Source organism: Oncorhynchus clarkii, chromosome 19, assembly GCF_045791955.1.
Source record: "Oncorhynchus clarkii lewisi isolate Uvic-CL-2024 chromosome 19, UVic_Ocla_1.0, whole genome shotgun sequence".
In the NCBI taxonomy this organism is placed as follows: domain Eukaryota; kingdom Metazoa; phylum Chordata; class Actinopteri; order Salmoniformes; family Salmonidae; genus Oncorhynchus; species Oncorhynchus clarkii.
In genome coordinates, this window is record NC_092165.1 from 41,518,553 (window position 1) to 41,536,053 (window position 17,501).

At 42.2% G+C, this 17,501-nt stretch overlaps 2 protein-coding genes and 1 pseudogene across 3 annotated transcripts in view; 1 reads left to right on the forward strand and 2 right to left on the reverse strand.

Moving 5' to 3' along the window:
- The window catches only part of LOC139374265 (calcium permeable stress-gated cation channel 1-like), a 29,791-nt gene extending 29,042 nt beyond the window's left edge, over positions 1-749 (forward strand). For both annotated transcript variants that reach the window (XM_071115295.1, XM_071115296.1), the window contains 2 exons: positions 203-292; positions 431-749. In XM_071115295.1, the coding sequence (XP_070971396.1) occupies positions 203-292; positions 431-628 (288 nt within the window). In that variant the 3' untranslated portion in view covers positions 629-749. The remainder of the gene's footprint in view (positions 1-202; positions 293-430) is intronic.
- An 8,783-nt stretch (positions 750-9,532) lies between these two features.
- On the reverse strand, positions 9,533-12,002 carry LOC139374266 (neuroglobin-1). The gene is made up of 4 exons (XM_071115297.1): positions 11,764-12,002; positions 11,110-11,218; positions 10,710-10,829; positions 9,533-10,549 (listed from the first exon to the last, which is right to left on the reverse strand). Exons 1-4 carry the CDS (start codon positions 11,859-11,861, stop codon positions 10,397-10,399), a joined length of 480 nt encoding a protein of 159 aa, XP_070971398.1. The 5' UTR covers positions 11,862-12,002; the 3' UTR covers positions 9,533-10,396.
- A 510-nt stretch (positions 12,003-12,512) lies between these two features.
- Positions 12,513-17,130, reverse strand: LOC139374490 (protein FAM161B-like; annotated as a pseudogene).
- Positions 17,131-17,501: the final 371 nt, after the last annotated feature.

The window sequence follows — 17,501 nt, forward strand, 5'->3', positions numbered from 1 at the left end:
AGGCCTAATCAATGACGTTAGAGTTTAAGTGCTTCAACCATATGCAATGTCTTTATGTGAAGTGGTGTTTAAGCATCTGATGTTGCTGTGCTGGTGAGATTGAATCCCAATCAGAGATTATTCTTGACCCCTCCTGGACTTCTGGTGGGTGTAGAGCACAGGCCCTCAAAGGCTAAATGACTTCTGTGCCAATGTGTTTCAGATGTCAGACCAGGTGTCTGCTGACCAGCCAGCAGAAGGGGCCTTCGCTAATGCAGAGAGAAGCTCCACCCCCTCCACCACCCCATCTAATGTACCTGCCTCCCTTCAATCACACCACTCTCTCAATTCCTCAGTTGTGCAATATTCTCATAACAAGAAGATCTGTATGGGTAAAATCTCAGTTGTAGTCATTAGTAACTTATCTCTGTTTCTGTGTCCGTCTCCTCAGCTGTTTCTGGCATCTGTGTTGCTGGAACCGGAGCTAGGCCTGACCCCGATGCCCTCCCCAGCTCACCAGAGCTACGGGACCATGGCCAGCTCCCAGGACCAAGAGGAGGAGGAGGACCAGGTTGAAACCGTTGAGACCGCGCTCCAAGAGCCCCCAGACCCTTACTACGCCATGGACAGCCCAGTGGGTAACCAGTGACCTACACCTGTGATATAAGGGAGCGAAAGATGCCACAATGCTGCATATTACCCTTTAACCTCAGAATCACATCCAACTGCCTCAGCCCCTCTGACTGGACCCATGTTTGTGAGACCATTTGGATTGTGTCTTTGGAGGTTCTTTGGAACCCAAGGCTGAAATAATTTCTTCCTCAGCCCTGTGGCGGGGATGTGGAGAAAGGATGCAAGTGACCTTCTCTCCCTCAGTGTACAGAAGTCAGTGACCACACCACAACATCTCTCAAAGCTGTCATCATAAATGAACCATACGGAGGATACTTCAAACAAAAGTGCTGTCATTTTCTGACTTACTGCTTCACAATGTTCTCCCTTTCTTCCCTCTATAAGTTGCATGGAATGAATTAACTAGCGAGGAAGGACACTGGGACAGGAGTAGGGGTGAATTTCACCAACTACCCTACGAGACAGAGTGGTCTTGGCTCTGGTGTGGTAGAGCTCCGTGAGGCAGAGGGTTGCGGGTTGTAATCAAGCCATCTGCAGTGAGAGAACAGGACAGACGGATGGAGGGCAGAGTGGATCTCAGAGCTCTAACACTCCCTATGGAGGAGAAGGCACAAGGAACCCAATGGGACCTGATGCTATTGTATTTTTTTTTTTTGTCAAGGTTGTTGTTTTTGCTTTTCTGTATGTGATGTTATTGTGCTGAAGGGCGAGGGGCAGGCTGCTTATTGTTTAATAACAATGTATTTATGGTGCCATCCCTTTATTGTTTATAAATATGACTGTGAAAAAGCTGTCTTCTTGTTGGACAAGTCCAGGTAGTCAACCATTTCAAAACATGATCTCCAATTTACTTTGGTTTTATGTTTTGCATAAATGTCCGGCAGCAAAAAGTAGTCAAGAATAAAAGAAATACTAATCGTTCTCTATTGCATCGTGGTTTCAGTAGTCCAAACCAGTCCTCTCCACTGCATGTTGAGAATGCTGTATAAGAGAGAGGATTTGTCTGTACATTGAGGGTGGACATGGAGTATAACAAACTAAACGGCTTTCTCTAACGCTGCATAAGACTCAGCTGACAGTCATACAGTAACCTTTGCTAGTGTTGTATTGCAAGTGTTTTGCTGCTCGAAGGAGAGGTTTCCTTGCCAAACTGAATGTAAACTGATTGTGGTTAGTAATCGTGCTCTCTTGCTGTGCCTTGAAGAAAATCGCTCTTTCGTCTAGCAATCCAGCATGGCCTGAAATATGCTGCATGGACTGAACTAAAAACCAGGGAAAAGATGTAGACAGACTTAAATTAACAAACACACACAGAGTAGCGTATGGCCATAGTTCTATCAAATGCCACCCATAACCAGCTATTATCTTACTCCCATCATTTGTGTGAGCAGCCATCTTCCTATGAATAGTTCCCTCAGCCAATAAACAAGCAGGGTTTAAATAAGTATTGTGAAAAATACTTATTTTCGGTGTAATTTGAGTATTTAAAAATAATGTGGCCAAAGTCAGCTTCTATTTAAAGTATTTAAAGTATTTTCAAATAATTTCCTATAAATTGCTTTTTTATTTTAAACAATTAAAAATGTCAAATTAAAATAACACCCCTAGGACCAGGTTCAAATGCATGGTATTAAAAGATTTGTATTTGAAAATACAATTCTGTATTTGACTATTTTCAAATACTTTACAAATGTATTTCCCAAAATATATTCTAATATTCAACTGCTTGTATTTTCATAACAAAAACATCTAAATACCTACTTCAAAGTGCATTTGAAAGTCATTTAAATACCCAGATCTGACAAACAGTGTGCTCCACAGACCACTGAGCTAATGATGTTGACTCATTATGTGCTGACTGGATTTTCTAGTCTCATTTTATTTTTATTTTTTTCTTCCAATGAAATCATTTGGATTGTAGCTTAAGGTGCCTTGTTGTGGGTGTCACTCTCTCTGTCTGCAGTTTCTAACTGTTGTATTCTGTGATCATATAGCCAAGCTCTTTGTAGATTCCTTTGAAACTTGTTTCTCTGGTGTCTTGGCGCTTCCTACAATGTTATAAGTTATTGTTAGTTATGTTTGTCATCATGCAGAAATGGTGGTTCCTGGTTTTTCCTGAACCCAAAGAAAGCTACAGATATATATATATATATATATATATATATATATATATATATATATATATATATATATATATATATATATATATATATATATATATATTAGAACTGTAAAATTGTTTGCCTAAGAAATGTCACCCAAAGATACAGGTCCAGGTACTTTTTAGTGCATCCCTGGGAAGGTTGCCATTTTATGGTCATTGAAGTATATTCTTGATATACCCTGATGTCTTTATTTGCTATAATTTTTGTTATTATTATTATTATAAATAGTGTTTGTTAGAAGTGGTTTTGTGAAACGGACAGAATATTATAGGATACATCTAGTGTCTTATAAAATCTAAGTTATTTGTTTAATTTCAGGGGAACTAGAATTGTTTTATGAACAAATGTCCAGCATAAAAACAAACTGATCATCCCAAAACGAGTCACTGTGTTATGTTCACGGTGTAGGCCTACGCTACCATCTGAGATGTTAATTGTGGAGAGCAACACAGTAAAATCAGTTTGAACAGCACATCACAGAAACCATAAACAAAAAAGTGCCTAAACTCACCAAATGTGTGCTCTGGATTTCAGCATGTCGTTTCACAGGCCATGAAGTTCATATATAGGCGCTACTTGGTCAATCCGATGTCTGCATTGGCCGTGCAGCATTTACAGCGGTACGGCCTCTTCAGAAGTCAGGGCATTCATACTTCTTGCGCTTCGTGGAGCAGCGCAGAGCTGTTGTCAAGGAAGTGAGTTTGTGTTTATACAGGACCTCCCGCCCTCACCTACCGTCAACCAATCATGTAAATGCGGAGCTAAATGGAGCTCTCCATTACTACAAAAGTTGAGGCTACGGCGACGCAGTACAGAGCTCATTTTGGCCTCTGCATTCCTCCGTAGGCTCCGCAATTGCGTCACATCATCCACACGGTGCCTCCTACCACATGTTCATATCAAGCATAAATTGTCTCTTCCTATTTAAACATGTTAATTTATTTATGGTGGTCATAACGGTTGAGTAAACATCAAAAAGAAAGCTTGGTTCTTTATGTTCCAATAACAATGAGTGGGGGAATGTATTTGTAAAACTCACTGAGATTTGATTCCAAATTAGCTCTGTTGTACCTCTTTGTCATTTGTGCTCATACATCAAATGCTCTTCACATGGGTGCCCTGGCTCTATTTTGGGGATAGTGGTTTTCCACTTAGGCCAAGCTCTTATTTTCATCCTTTACAGGAAACTGGTGTGTCCTTACTGAAGTACTACTTATAGATTTCTCTGAATCATTTACTTTAGCAGGGAAATAAAGTAAAACAAACATTCTGTCATCTTGATGTAAATGTGTGGCTTGTTTTTCTTTTTAACCTGAGGTTGAGGAACAGTGGGAGAGTGTGTAGCACTGACCTCCGACCGGACATGCCTGAGCTGTTCTGTGTCAAATGTCTTTGAAGTGCTGTGAGTGCAATTCAAGTTGAATCCATGGCCGCTAGTGCCCCACATATTGTGCTACAGGGAACAGGCTCCCTTTTCTCCTCTGTCTCCTGTGGTCTAGGGAAGGGGACAGAGTCACAAGTTCAGCAGAAGGCACGGCGCTTCCTGTCAAGGAAAAAGCCAAGGGGGACCTGCTGAGAGTTGACCAGGCTTTTATAGTGTTTTTTTTATATGGTGTGGTTTCTCATGCTGGCCATGAGAAAATGTAGCCTACAATTGACAGCGGCTCGTTGTCCAAGCACGTTTGGATATTCAGCAATGAGTGCTAGGTTCTCACACAGGGTCCAAGAGAGAAGGTTAATCTGCCATCATTGGTCAATTTGCCATCATTTAGAAACATTTTCATAAACTGGTATTGTTCTCAAACTATTGTCCTCAAATGTTCTGATTTGCAATGTATTGCATCAAATTATATTTTACACAAAATCCCCAATTTTGTCAAAAGGCATTTTAATGGTCAAGCCTGTTGGTGCTGAATCAAGGTTGTGTGGGGAATGAGTTTCTCTGCTGATCAGATTTGTTCACAATGACCATGAATTTGCCTGGCAGCACTATGTCCCATTGTTAATAGGAAAGACTGCGCCCCGGTCAGAGCTGCAGAGATAGGGTTAATGCATGCAGGTGCTCACCTCCCTGATGACCCACTGTTTGGAGAAGTGCTTCTGCATACAAACTAGCCCTGGTACAAGCCTGTGTGCATACTGGAGACCTCATTGGTCCTGTAAGCTTCATGTGGGGATTGTAGGTTGAATGGGGGCAACTCATTGAGTGAGGCTGCCTGTCGCCAGAGCATGGTAGAGAAGGAAAGCTGAGTCTCCAATACCACTGAATAACATCGCCCTTAGTGCTGTTTAGGACAAATGTGCATAAGCATCCCTAAAATCTACGCTTAGTGCGCTATCAATAATTCATTTACAGAGACTTTAATATGGGGAAGATAAAACCTATTATTCTGATAAGTTTTTGTGTGGGATAAATCACTGCCATTTTGACCATTGAGAGAGATATAAAACGCCTGACATTTTCCCCTGTCACCACAGGCAACTGCTTGGAGCACGCTTCTTAGTGAAAGGTGAATTCCTTTGGGTGTGTGGCACAGAGCTTTTCCTCTCTCATCTCAGAAGCTCAGAATAGAATGTTTCTACCTCCTGCAGCCCACCATATTGTCATTTCCCCCACGGATTATGCTGCCTCCTTATTTCCACATGCAAATTCCGCTTAATCAGTTGCTGCTGTTTTATATTTACATATCTTTAGTTAAAAATTATGTAAAGAAAACAAAGCACAGCTTATATTTTTCACCCCCAGATTGCATAAGTTTACAGGAGACTTGTAGATGCAGGCTATAGTTGTGAGTGTACTCAGACAGATGATCAGTGTGTTCCAGGCCAGACAGGGGGGACAGTGTCTTGCTCTCAGATCTTGGAGGAAATCGATGTGCGATCCAGTGTGGAGCTGTGAAGGTCTTGGCAGGCAGCGTGTCACAGAAGGTGGAGCTCATTAGAGGAACGTTGTCCTCATGAAATGCCACTGTCTCCATCTCCCAGAAGAGGTGTCAAGACCTGTTATCTAATGCAGGAGAACAGTGCCATTAGAGGGTGGCTTCATCTGAGTGTTACCATGGCTTCATACTTCAATTAGAATATAACCTTTCTAATGTTTAGACTGCAAGTCAGTCAAGTGAGAGAGATACTACCTTGCTGGAACCATGTTCTGTATCCCTGCCTGTACTTTTTAGTGGAGCAGTCTGTACCAACAGAGAAAAACATAACAAGCACTCTATGCCAACTGAGACACCTCAAGTTAACTGGGAAGTCAGTTGTAAACTCTAAGCTTTCAACAGAAAATCTTCACCTGTTTATGACATGTTAACAACACTGTAATAAAACTGTCATGAAACAGCAGACAGAAGTGCTTTTCCTCTGGTTGCTAAGGTAAGTGTTGCCGTGCAGCAGTGGTGAAGCCATCAGTGCTCAGCTGCCTCCAGGCTGGATGATCTTAGAGTGCTAACCTGATTAGCCCCAGTCTGCTAGCCCCCTCCATCTCTCTACAGCCCCCTTCTCCTCTGTATCATATATCTGCCGCCCGCCAGCCAGCACCACTTGAGGAGAGTGTCTGTCTTCCTTCCACTTTGGACCTTTGCTTAGCAGTTTCCATGACAACATCCAATCCCCCTTCATTCCAAAACACATTGCTTGTCTGTTGTCTTTTCTGCCTGCTTTTCTCTATCAAAGTCTCGACTGATCCTCCAGCAGCTATCAGGTATGGTAATGTGCAATGTCCTCAAGTGGCCTCATGGGACAACTGTTGATCACTCTGGAGTACAGATACTTACCTCAATTATTCTGTATCCACCCATCTCTTGTGTATACTTTACCTATGGCAAGTGGCCAAACCGTCTCTATATCCCTATATATGCCACTGGGTTGTACAGCTGCTGCTTCACAAGACCTTTATACCTATAGTGGAGGTGAATACGCCATAGCAATCCTCAGCACAGCAAATCATCTCCATGTTATGTGATGAATGATGTGTTAAACTAAATGTTTTTCTCAGTTCAATCCCCTGAATTTACACCCCAGCCTAAGTGTTACTCCCTTTGAGTTACAGTAGGACAGGCAGTGACTAGCATCAATCAACCAAAATCTCAGACAGAGAAGATGGAGAGCGCTGCAGAGAGACAGATTTGGTTCATGTCAATTACTGCTTTATCACCAGAGCAGACAGCCAGCTCATGGATGTGACTTTTACAATGATGCAAGCAAATTGAATATGGGAACGCTTTGTGGGATAAATTAACCCAATGTGTTGAATGGAGCTCGGGCAATCTGATACAGTACATAACTTAGTCCCCATCTCTCTCTCTCATCTCTCCCATTCCCTCCCGCACGCGCACACACACACACAAAGCTTTGCTTAATACTTTCAAAAATGGTGTACGTCTGCATTTTGAGGGCAAGAAAGCACATTAGCCATGTAGCGGCTAAGAGTTCTTGGAATCCTGGGGATGTAATGTATGTGACATTTGCATGATTAAGTGGGATGATATTAACTCTGCTCTCTGGTTTTCAGACGAAGCCCCTCTGATCTCTATAGCCACAGGGAAGGGGCCAGCCAGTACACTGATGTTACATAATCCCAAGGAATAGCCAACCGGAGCGAGGGAAATTGTGCATTGTGTGATTGATTACAAACCCTGAACTCCGCATTACTACCATCGCACTGACAAACAAACCAACACAGTGGAAGAAAAACAATAAACATTGTCATCTTTTTTTCAGTAGTATGTCCACAAAAGATCACCTTTATTTACTATTAATTGAGTAAGCACACAACACATTACATAAGTATAGGATGGGGTCCATTTTACGAGCTGTTTGGTTGAAGGAGTATGTATTTGCATTGTGTCACGTGTTTTTGGTTAAAGGATAGTTGAAATCATTGCTGTTCGCAGCTGAGTTTACGAGGTAGACATTGAGACACTCATAAACAGAATATCATGTTATTTAAATGTACCACTGCAATTCACACACACACACACACACAAAACAGGCCTACTCTCAGATCTTTGAAATCGAGACAATACACATCGCAATCTGCCTAGTGCCATGTATAGACATTAGAAAATGTGTTCAACTCATAGGTCTGGTTTCCTAGACTCAGATGAAGCTTATTCTTGAACTAAAAAGCACGTTCAATGTAGATTCTCTATTGATAATGCTTTTTGATTCAGGAGAAGGGTGAATCTGGTAAGGGAAACTCATTATGCTTGTTGGAAAGTGGGAGAGAGGAACAAATCTGAATTGGTAGTGCTGCCATGGCCTGAAAATAAAGATCACAGGTGATTGAAAGGAAAGATAAAGTGAGATCTCCTTTAGACATGGTAATGCAATGGTTGTGTATTCCATGCCAACAGACATCCTTGTAGGGATCACACATTGATAATATGGCAATTATACTGATTGAGGAGAACTGTCTCTCTTACATTTATCATGACTTAAGGATAAAAGCTCACTCATCAATACTTAAAATGCTTAACAGCCTTGTGCTGCAAATTAAAAGAAAAATACATGGATTTGACATAAATGTTGTGGTTAACGTAACAGTTTGGAAAAACTGTGTTTGCAATGGCATATAGTCATTCACACACGGAAAACACTTGAAAATACAAAAATACATTGTATAAAAGTAATCTCAGACTGAAGCAATATTCACCACATATCAGCAGATTGGAGATATAGTAGTGTAGTGTTATTATCAAATACTTGGTGTATTAGAGCTAACTTGGCATTGTGACTTTCAATGTACAGGAAGATAACGAATGATACACACTGTATAGAAGCATATAGGTAAATGTGTTCATAGCAGTAAAAAGGACGTACACATCTCTAACTATCATCTCTGTCATCTCTAACTATCATCTCTGTCATCTCTAACTATCCTCTCTAACTATCATCTCTAACCTTCATCTCTATCATCTCTGTCATCTATAACTATCATCTCTATCATCTCTAACTATCATCTCTAACTATCATTGCTTACTATTTCAGGTTGAATGTAGTGAAATTTGTTTATCAATAAATGCTTTACGGTTGTCCACAGAAAGATACTCCAAGCTCTTAACTATGAGCTAAATAGGGAAGAAAAAATGTCTGAATAAATCCTGGCTTTGTTTTTTTACCTTTATTTAACTAGGCAAGTTAAGAACAAATTCTTCTTTTCAATGACAGCCTAGGAACAGTGGGTTAACTGCCTGTTCAGGGGCAGAACGACAGATTTGTACCTTGTCAGCTCGGGATTTGAACTTGCAACTTTTTGGTTATTAGTCCAATGCGCTAACCACTAGGCTACCCTGCCGCCCCAATTGTCAATTACCTATTGGGTCCAAAAAGCCTAAATAGATTACTACTATATTTCTGGCCTGTTTACAACATATGATAGCAGTATTTACAATATATAGATACAGCATGTGGTTCAACACCACTTTACAGTTACAATTAGTGAAAACTGAATGAGCCTAAACTAAGTCAAGCCCAAAGACCCTCAAGCAAATAATCTACTGTTGAGTTCCATTACATCAATTAGCTAGAACTCAAGAGAGGAGAATAACCATTTATTTTAGAATAAGTAACAGTCAGTTGAAGCCTATTGAAATATTATGGTAATACGCATATGGCAACGTGAGCTTTACAACCTCTACTGTCAGAGGAGGGGAGGGAGGGGAGGGGAGAGGAGAGGAGAGGAGAGGAGAGGAGAGGAGGGGAGGGTAGGGGAGAGGAGAGGAGAGGAGAGGAGAGGAGAGGAGAGGAGAGGAGAGGAGAGGAGGGGAGGGGAGGGGAGAGGAGAGGAGAGGAGAGTGCCACATACACATTTCAGACAAAGGTGCACATGGACACCCTAACAGTCATAGAGATCACATAGAAAAGCTTTAGAATACATGAACAGTTCTTGTCATTTTCTATTGAGCATCATCAAAAGTAATGTGTTTGTTAATAATACCAATGGCTTTAAGAATCAAGATCACCTCTAAGGATTGTTACACTCCAGGTCATGGACACACACAAAGAAAGGAGAGCATTAGTATGTGCCATTATCAGGTCCCTAGCCTAACTCAAAGATATAAATATAGAATCATGACAATCACTCTAAACAATAATCTTGGACATACTGGACTTTTGTGATCAATGTTTCTATATCACTGGTTGATTTGGGAGAGGGCCCATATTGTAGCTGCCCATTCCAGCCAATAATAATACAGCCAATATAGCCAGTGTTTGACAATTGTGTGACTAAGATACATCACAAAAACCACCACAATCAATGTAATTATTTGAGTAGATACATCAAGGCATTATTTACAGAGCAATTTCAGTTATTACCTTAATTTAACCCTATGCTTCCTCTAATATGAGGAACTCAAACTGCAGACCAAAGGTCTGGTTGACCCATAACATCCCCACAATGTTATAGCAGCACTCTGGCAGCTACAACATCCACAGCAAAAACAGTTAACTCTGAACACCAGGTGATTCGACCATTATTTGTTGTGTCAAGTGTGATAACGCCATTCGTTCACCATATACAGCAATCAAACCTTTATGCTGTGAGTTATACAACCTTACTCCATAGCAACCATGAGGGTGATTAGACAGCAACTGGTAGCAGACCCCAAGCGTATGTTTCAGTCAGTCTTGTGTTCTCCGTTCTTGGCCCATCCTCTGCTCATGGCCGCCACTACAATGGTGTACATGTTGAGCCAGGCCTGACGCAGCGGGGCTGTGTACCCCTGACCCAGACTGCACTGCAACATGTAAAGAAGGGACTCCCCCACCACCTGCAACATACACACACATACATGCATGCAAATATTCTGAATATTGGCATAGATTGGTAAATTGTTGGAAGTTGTGTTTCTTAAAAGTTGTATAGTGTACAGTACACACAGTATGACAGTAATGTATTAGGGTAAGTGATCAGAGTGACAGTAGTCTTACAGCGAAGGACTGGGTGTTAACCCCGACTGCCTGGTGCTTCTTCCCCAGGTTGAGCAGAAAATCCTCCAAGGTATGGAGGTTGTCCAGGTGACTGACTGCTGCATCGATCACCAACATTACCTGGACACACAAGCACACACACACACACAAACACGCACAAGAATGTACACACACACACAAACACGCACAAGAATGTACACACACACACAAACACACACAAGAATGTACGCACACACACAAACACACACAAGAATGTACACACACACACAAACACGTACAAAACAAAGAAACGTGAACATACACCAACATGCAGCAAGAAGTTAGACATTTCCGTGGATTTGTTTCCATGAATTAGCCATTTAACTGTCAGTTTTAACAGTGATGGGCTGAGCAGAGTTACCTTTGTGACATGGTCCAGGAACTCAGGGCTGGAGAGGCAGTCTTGTATGGTGCCACAGTTTGTGTTGTAGTGAAAGAGGTTGAGGAGTGCAGGCTCTAGTTCAAACAGTCTGCACAGACACAGAACACAATGCAGATACTGTAGATACACGTCGTAAGTCACACAATAGTTCTGATTTTAATGTCTGGTGTAAGCTAATAGGACTGTCGGCAACAGTTCTTCTCTAGCGTCTGTTTTAGTAGCAGCAGTTCCAAAATAAAGACTATTGCAGCCAGTCGCCAAGCAACAAGTCAAGCCTCAAGTCCCGGTATAGGGAGTGTACGATGCACTATCTGTGTTGGTTAAGTGTATTTCTCTCTCCAAGTACTGTTTACTATGGCGACTACATTATTTACACTATGTTGCACTATGCCGGGATATTTTCAGTGCATACAACTGCAAATTGTAGTGAATGGTTAGGTTTCAGTAAACTTTCTTACAAAACAAAATGCTGCAGATATCAACAAACACTCTGTTTTGGTACACATACAGTAAAGGCTGATATATACGAATCACCATGAAATCTTCATGGAGGAACACATGCAACTTCTCCTAACACCTTTGTTCCCTCCATTCCTAACTGCTCAAATAAAAAGCTTTAGCTCAGAATTGTACCTGGAGAACATGATGACTCCGTGTGGAACTTTGTTCTTGCCAAGACTCTCCCAGCTGACTCGGATCAGCTCCTTCTCTTTCTCTGTCAGCTTCTCCATGCCCAGGGTCGCTCAATGTGAGGACTAGTTCTCGTTGCAGGAATACGCCAACCTCTTTGCAGGATCAGAGGAAAAGCCTCCGGTCTGGGCAACCCATTACACTGTTGTAGACTCGGCTTGGGAAACCTCTGACGACCCACCTGGAAACTAAGTGTAAGTACAAGAGGGAAGACATAACATAGCAAAACCAAAACAATAGAAAGAGGAACTTATGATCGTTGGATGTGTGCAAATCCCAGCATACCTTGGTTGTGAGACTCTTTTCTCCTCACAAGCTACCTGTGTGTGTGTGTGTGTGTGTGTGTGTGTGTGTGTGTGTGTGTGTGTGTGTGTGTGTGTGTGTGTGTGTGTGTGTGTGTGTGTGTGTGTGTGTGTGTGTGTGTGTGTGTGTGTGTGTGTGTGTGTGTGTATTTGTGTGTGTGTGTGCAGAGCTGCTTTGGCAGGCACCCTTGTGCACTTACTTGCTCTCTTGCTCACGGTGCATTCAGAGAGAGACAAGTCATCCGCTGCTCTTATCTGTCACACTGACTGCTGTCTCTGTCCCTCCCCCTTTCTCTCTCCCGCTATGCTCTCTCTCCAGCGCTGTGGATTTGTTCACCCCACTAAAGAAGGAAAGATTTCTCTCTTTTTATCTGTTGAGTATGTGATGAGCTACAGCTCCTCCTGCAGGTGAACCAAGGGCTGTGAAAAACATCAACCTCCCCATAAATAAACAAACACATATAGGGTGCACTTTGACTTGCACTGTCACCTCCAGAGGAGGCTGGTGAGAGGCGCTATAGGAGAACAGGCTCATTGTAGTGGCATGGAATCGAGTCAAACATGTGGTTTCCATATGTTTGATGTGATTGATACCGTTACATTCATTCCATTCCAGCCATTACAATGAGCCCATCCTCCTATAACTCCTCCCACTGGTCACCTCATATAAGGTTAGTGGGCAATTAACTAATGCGGGATAAGTAAACAGTTAATCATAAGCATGATGTTGCATAATGGGGAATGTCAGACCCCAATTGGGGGCCAAAATTAACATTTTAGAGTTGCTCTTTAACCTTGCTATGAATCTTTCTACCATCAGATAGTTTTATGCCCCAAAACTACACTGAATGACACTCTGTAGTGCTTCAACCACAGACACTTAATCTGGAGCACTTGAATAATGAAATGTGTGGGAATTTTTATATTGTAGCTGAAGTAATAACAGACTTGAGGGCTCCACCTTTGCAAAAGTATATGGTTATTGTTTAACTGCTTGGAGAGGCGTCTTCTCAGACACTCAGATGACCAAGTCTGGTGGCCAAACTTACAGCATGTCATTACCCCACATAAGAGATGGGTTTTTTCTCAGCCATGCTATTGCCTGTTTTATTGGAATGCTTGTGCTCAACCGTTTCATTACATAGGTTTTTTCCCACACCTTTAAAGTTAGGATGTAATTAAACAGCCTTGCCCTACTATTCTCTGGGCCAGAGAGGTGATAGTGTTGTATTCCATATGATCTTATGCTGTTAGCCATGGCATTCTCTGTGTTTATAGTAACTTCTGTAGGGAATACCCAAGATGGTAAAAAGCAGTCTCCTGCTTGACCACTGGGGGGTGTAAAGAGGAGAAACATGGTTTCCATGACAACCTCACTGGAGCCCTTGAACTTCTGTCATGTGATGCTTGAGCTCTCTTGGATCTGTCATTCAAGCATCTCCAACCGATGTGAACCTGGTTTGATTGATGGGATTTCAGCTGATTGATGGGATTACATCTGGTTTGATTGATGGGATTTCAGGCCTACTGTACAGTGTAAAAGACCATTTAAGTTCACTCAATGACTTCCATAGCCATCTTTATCTGAATACAGCCAAACATTTGAGGTGGGACTTCACATCACGGTTCTGTGATGGTACCCTCCAAATGACCATATAAACTGGTCTCCATGGAGACAACAAGGTATGGCTCTGGAATGGGTCCTTGCTATCTGGGATCCTTGGGACGTCACTACCCCATTGAAGTTGAAATGTAAAATGGTTATGGTAAGGGTTAAGGTTAGGGTAGGGGTTAAGGTTTGGGTTAGGGTTTAGGGTAGAGTTGCCCCTAGGATTCCGGATAGCTGTTAGCCTTTGGAATGGTGGTCGGCTGCCAGCTACAGTGTGTAGGGAGGGATCTGTTGTCAGCTTCTTTGAGTGTGTTTCATCAGCCAACTTAAAAAATGATATCCAGTAATGTACATACATATTCAGATATTTCCATCTGGTTAGCAAAATCCCATAAATACATGGCTGTAAACTGCTTCAGCTCACTGTGGAGGCCAGTATTAAACCCCATTTGAAGTGGAAATGGGCAGAGAGCAGTGCACTGAATGCCTTTTGTGATGGCAGATGAATGTCTAGACCTATATACTTAACTGGCACTGTGGCTCTTGAAATAGCCAGAGACCTTAACCAAAGCATCAAAGAAATGTCAATTTCTGACGTTTCCTGTCCTTATTGGACCTGTCCATTGGCAACATATTTATGGCCTTGCATGACAGATTTAATATCGTACTATAATATCCCTTAGATCCCTGTCAGCACTTTGATTTATCAGTGAGGGATGACATACTAACTACACCAGGACCATTCAGAATCTGTAGTATTGGCCTATGTTTTGTTTTTAAACCCTTTTTCCCATCTGGTTACTAAGTATCTGTTCTCCTTTGTAATGCCACGCGTATCCCGGCAAAATTGTAGAAAACCAAATAAGCCCCTTATAGTCAGTTTTAATAAGGTTGAAATATTATGCAGCCATACATTTAATATTCCATAATACCCTGCCATTGTCAAATTCAAAATGACTTATAAATATATAGTTATATAAACCTTTATTCATTTTCCCACATTTGCTCCAGTTAATATCAATTTAAAAGCTCCAGAGGCCACATGTCCCTGTTTAGAAAGGTCATAATCCATAACAAACATGTCAGACAGTCAAAGACCGGGTCAACATAGTTAAATTAGACTATAATTATTTTAGAACATAGTGCTCTTTGAAACAAAATGGCTATATGGAGTTTCATGCCGGGTCGACCTTTTTCATCATACATTTATTTCCACTCTGGTTTTCACGCTCTCTTCCTCTACCTCTTCAATTTTCTCCCAGACGTCTATGTTTCCATCCCTAAATCAGACATGTCGGGTTAGAAAATGTCTATATTGTAATTACATCAACGTTTTGCTTGGCTGCAGTATTTGTCACCTCTTCACTAAATACTTTATGACAGTCTCCCTGTATTATGTAATGCAACATTGTATAAATGACCAAACCACATGGCGCCCTTGGAGTTCCAGCTGCAGTGATATTCCTAGTGGTATTATATATTGTATGAATACAACTAACAGTTAGTGGGTAGACACACTGCTACACACCCTTGTTGTCATTGTAGGTACCTTTTCTCCATGTTACTCTCAATACTTTGGTCATCACAATCGTCATCAGATTTGAAGATCGGTGTCGTTTCAAACTCTCATTCAAACCAGCTTCCCTCTGCATAGTCGCTCTGCGTTTTTCTACAGCAATTAAATCAAAAGCAATGGAATAGAAAAGGGGCAGTTAAGAGTTCAAAGGCTCTTCTCAAGTGTTTGCAATTCCATAAATGTAGTTTCCAGGTCATTGCAAGCCCATAGTTTACCTGTGACACCTGTTCAAAGAGGTAAGGATGGTCAGTGACTCTGGTCTTCATATCCTGTAGCTCCTTCTTATACTCTTTCATCCTTTGTTGCTCAGACTCGCTACAAGTACAGAGCCACAGACACATTAGGTAAAGAAATACAGTACAACTCTTTAATCAGTCTGTTCTTTTTAGTTTTCATCTAAGGAATTTCCATGTACTCACCAGTGCTGTTTCAGCTTCTCACCTCTTTCAGGCTGCTGTGAGGGTCCATGACCTTGGCACGGACAGCCACTGTCTTCTTCATGGCCTGAGACATCATCCTGTGTTTCCTCATAAACTCTGCACTCTCCTGCTCTGTGCTCTCCCTCTGCTCCACAGACCTTCTGATGGACCATAGGACAGAGAGAGTAATAGTCATCTTTACTGTGATCTGTGCGAATGAAAGAGACACATCTGATAGTGAAGTTCACAGTTCCCTCTTACCTAATGGCCATACGGCGTTTCCTTGCTGCATCTGTAATGTAGGTGGGAAGCGTATCTGTAGACAGCGATGTTAAACCACCAAAGGAATTGCTTCTCTTCAAAAAGGCACTGACTATGGATTCCTGAGAACAAAAATAACACGAGGAAACAAACCAAAGCCAAAGTAATAAACATATCAGTTCTATACTGAACTAAGTTCTACTTGCAGAGTGCTACAGTAAGCTCACTTGTTCTTTTTCAGAGCTGCTCCTGCTTGTTCTTGAGGGCAGGGTTGATGTCCACAGGTGGAAGGGCTGACACTTGGTCACATATTTCCTCTCGGCCCTCCTCAAGGCTTCCCTGTGGAAAGCCTTGTGCAGCCTATCAAAGTCAGGGACCTGGGAGGTGGTCTGATCCAGGAAGGCCAGGACCTCCTTCTTAGTGTGCTGGGAGCTGTGAGGTTCAGGGTTCTCAGTATGAGTTTGGTTCTCTATAGGTGCTGTGGACTTCCTCAAGTTCTCCTGGGCCCTCGGCTGGATGCATATCATCCTGCGCAGCTCCTCCTCTACAGAGCATGCAGAATTCAGTGGGGGAAAAATAGATTTAGAGAGGATAATAATACATTTATAACACCATTTCCTGTACCTTAGCAACATCTCAAGATATGTTTTTTTAGACAACACACCTTTCAAATGCTCTCCATCAGCTTCTTTCTCTTCTTCTCATCTCTCTCCAGGAAGCTGAAGGGCTTCTGCATGGAGAGCATGAAGTCCTTCCTCTGTTCATGGCCTTCCTTCCTCTCCCTCTGTCGCACCTGCATCATAGAGGTGCAAAAACACTTGGACAAGCACAGGAACAGCACGGAACTTCCTCTGACACTCCGCCTCCTCTTTCTCCTCTTTACTTAGTTGGTGCTGCTCTGTTTCTGTTGGCCTTGATGCTGAAGTTGCTGTGGTCCTCTCTGTGTGACAGTTGTGACGGATGCCCAGGCTGCAGAGGATGTGATAGACCTCTACGATTGTCTGACCTGTTGGGAGGTCCTGGAGTACTAGACTACCTGTCGACATCTGCTGACAGCATAGAGTTCTGCTGGATCCTTCTCTCCAGGCCCTCTCCCTGTCTCCTCTCTGTCTCCTGCAGCTGCTGCTTGTGGGCCTCCTCCATTGCTTGCAGCTGGTGTTGGAGCAGCACGTCTGATCTCAGGCCATCCTCCAGGAAAGCCTGATGATCTACAATGTTCCTAACAGCAGTGTGTCCTCCTGAACCCAACACTCACCAGACAGCTATGGAAAGAAGAAAAAGGAAGACATTTTGATTATATTCCAAAAACACCTCTTCAAGAAACACCTCTCACAGTGAGAAAAACCCTGCTATTTTTATTTTCCACAGAACTGACAAATATCAGGAAAAAAACAGGAGAAAAACTCCAGCAGCACATGGTGTGAGCCTGCGCAAGGGTTGCCCTAGCAACCAAACTGCTTCTCCTAACATTAGCAGAGAGGTATTCTTATGTCTATGGTGTTAAAATAACATAG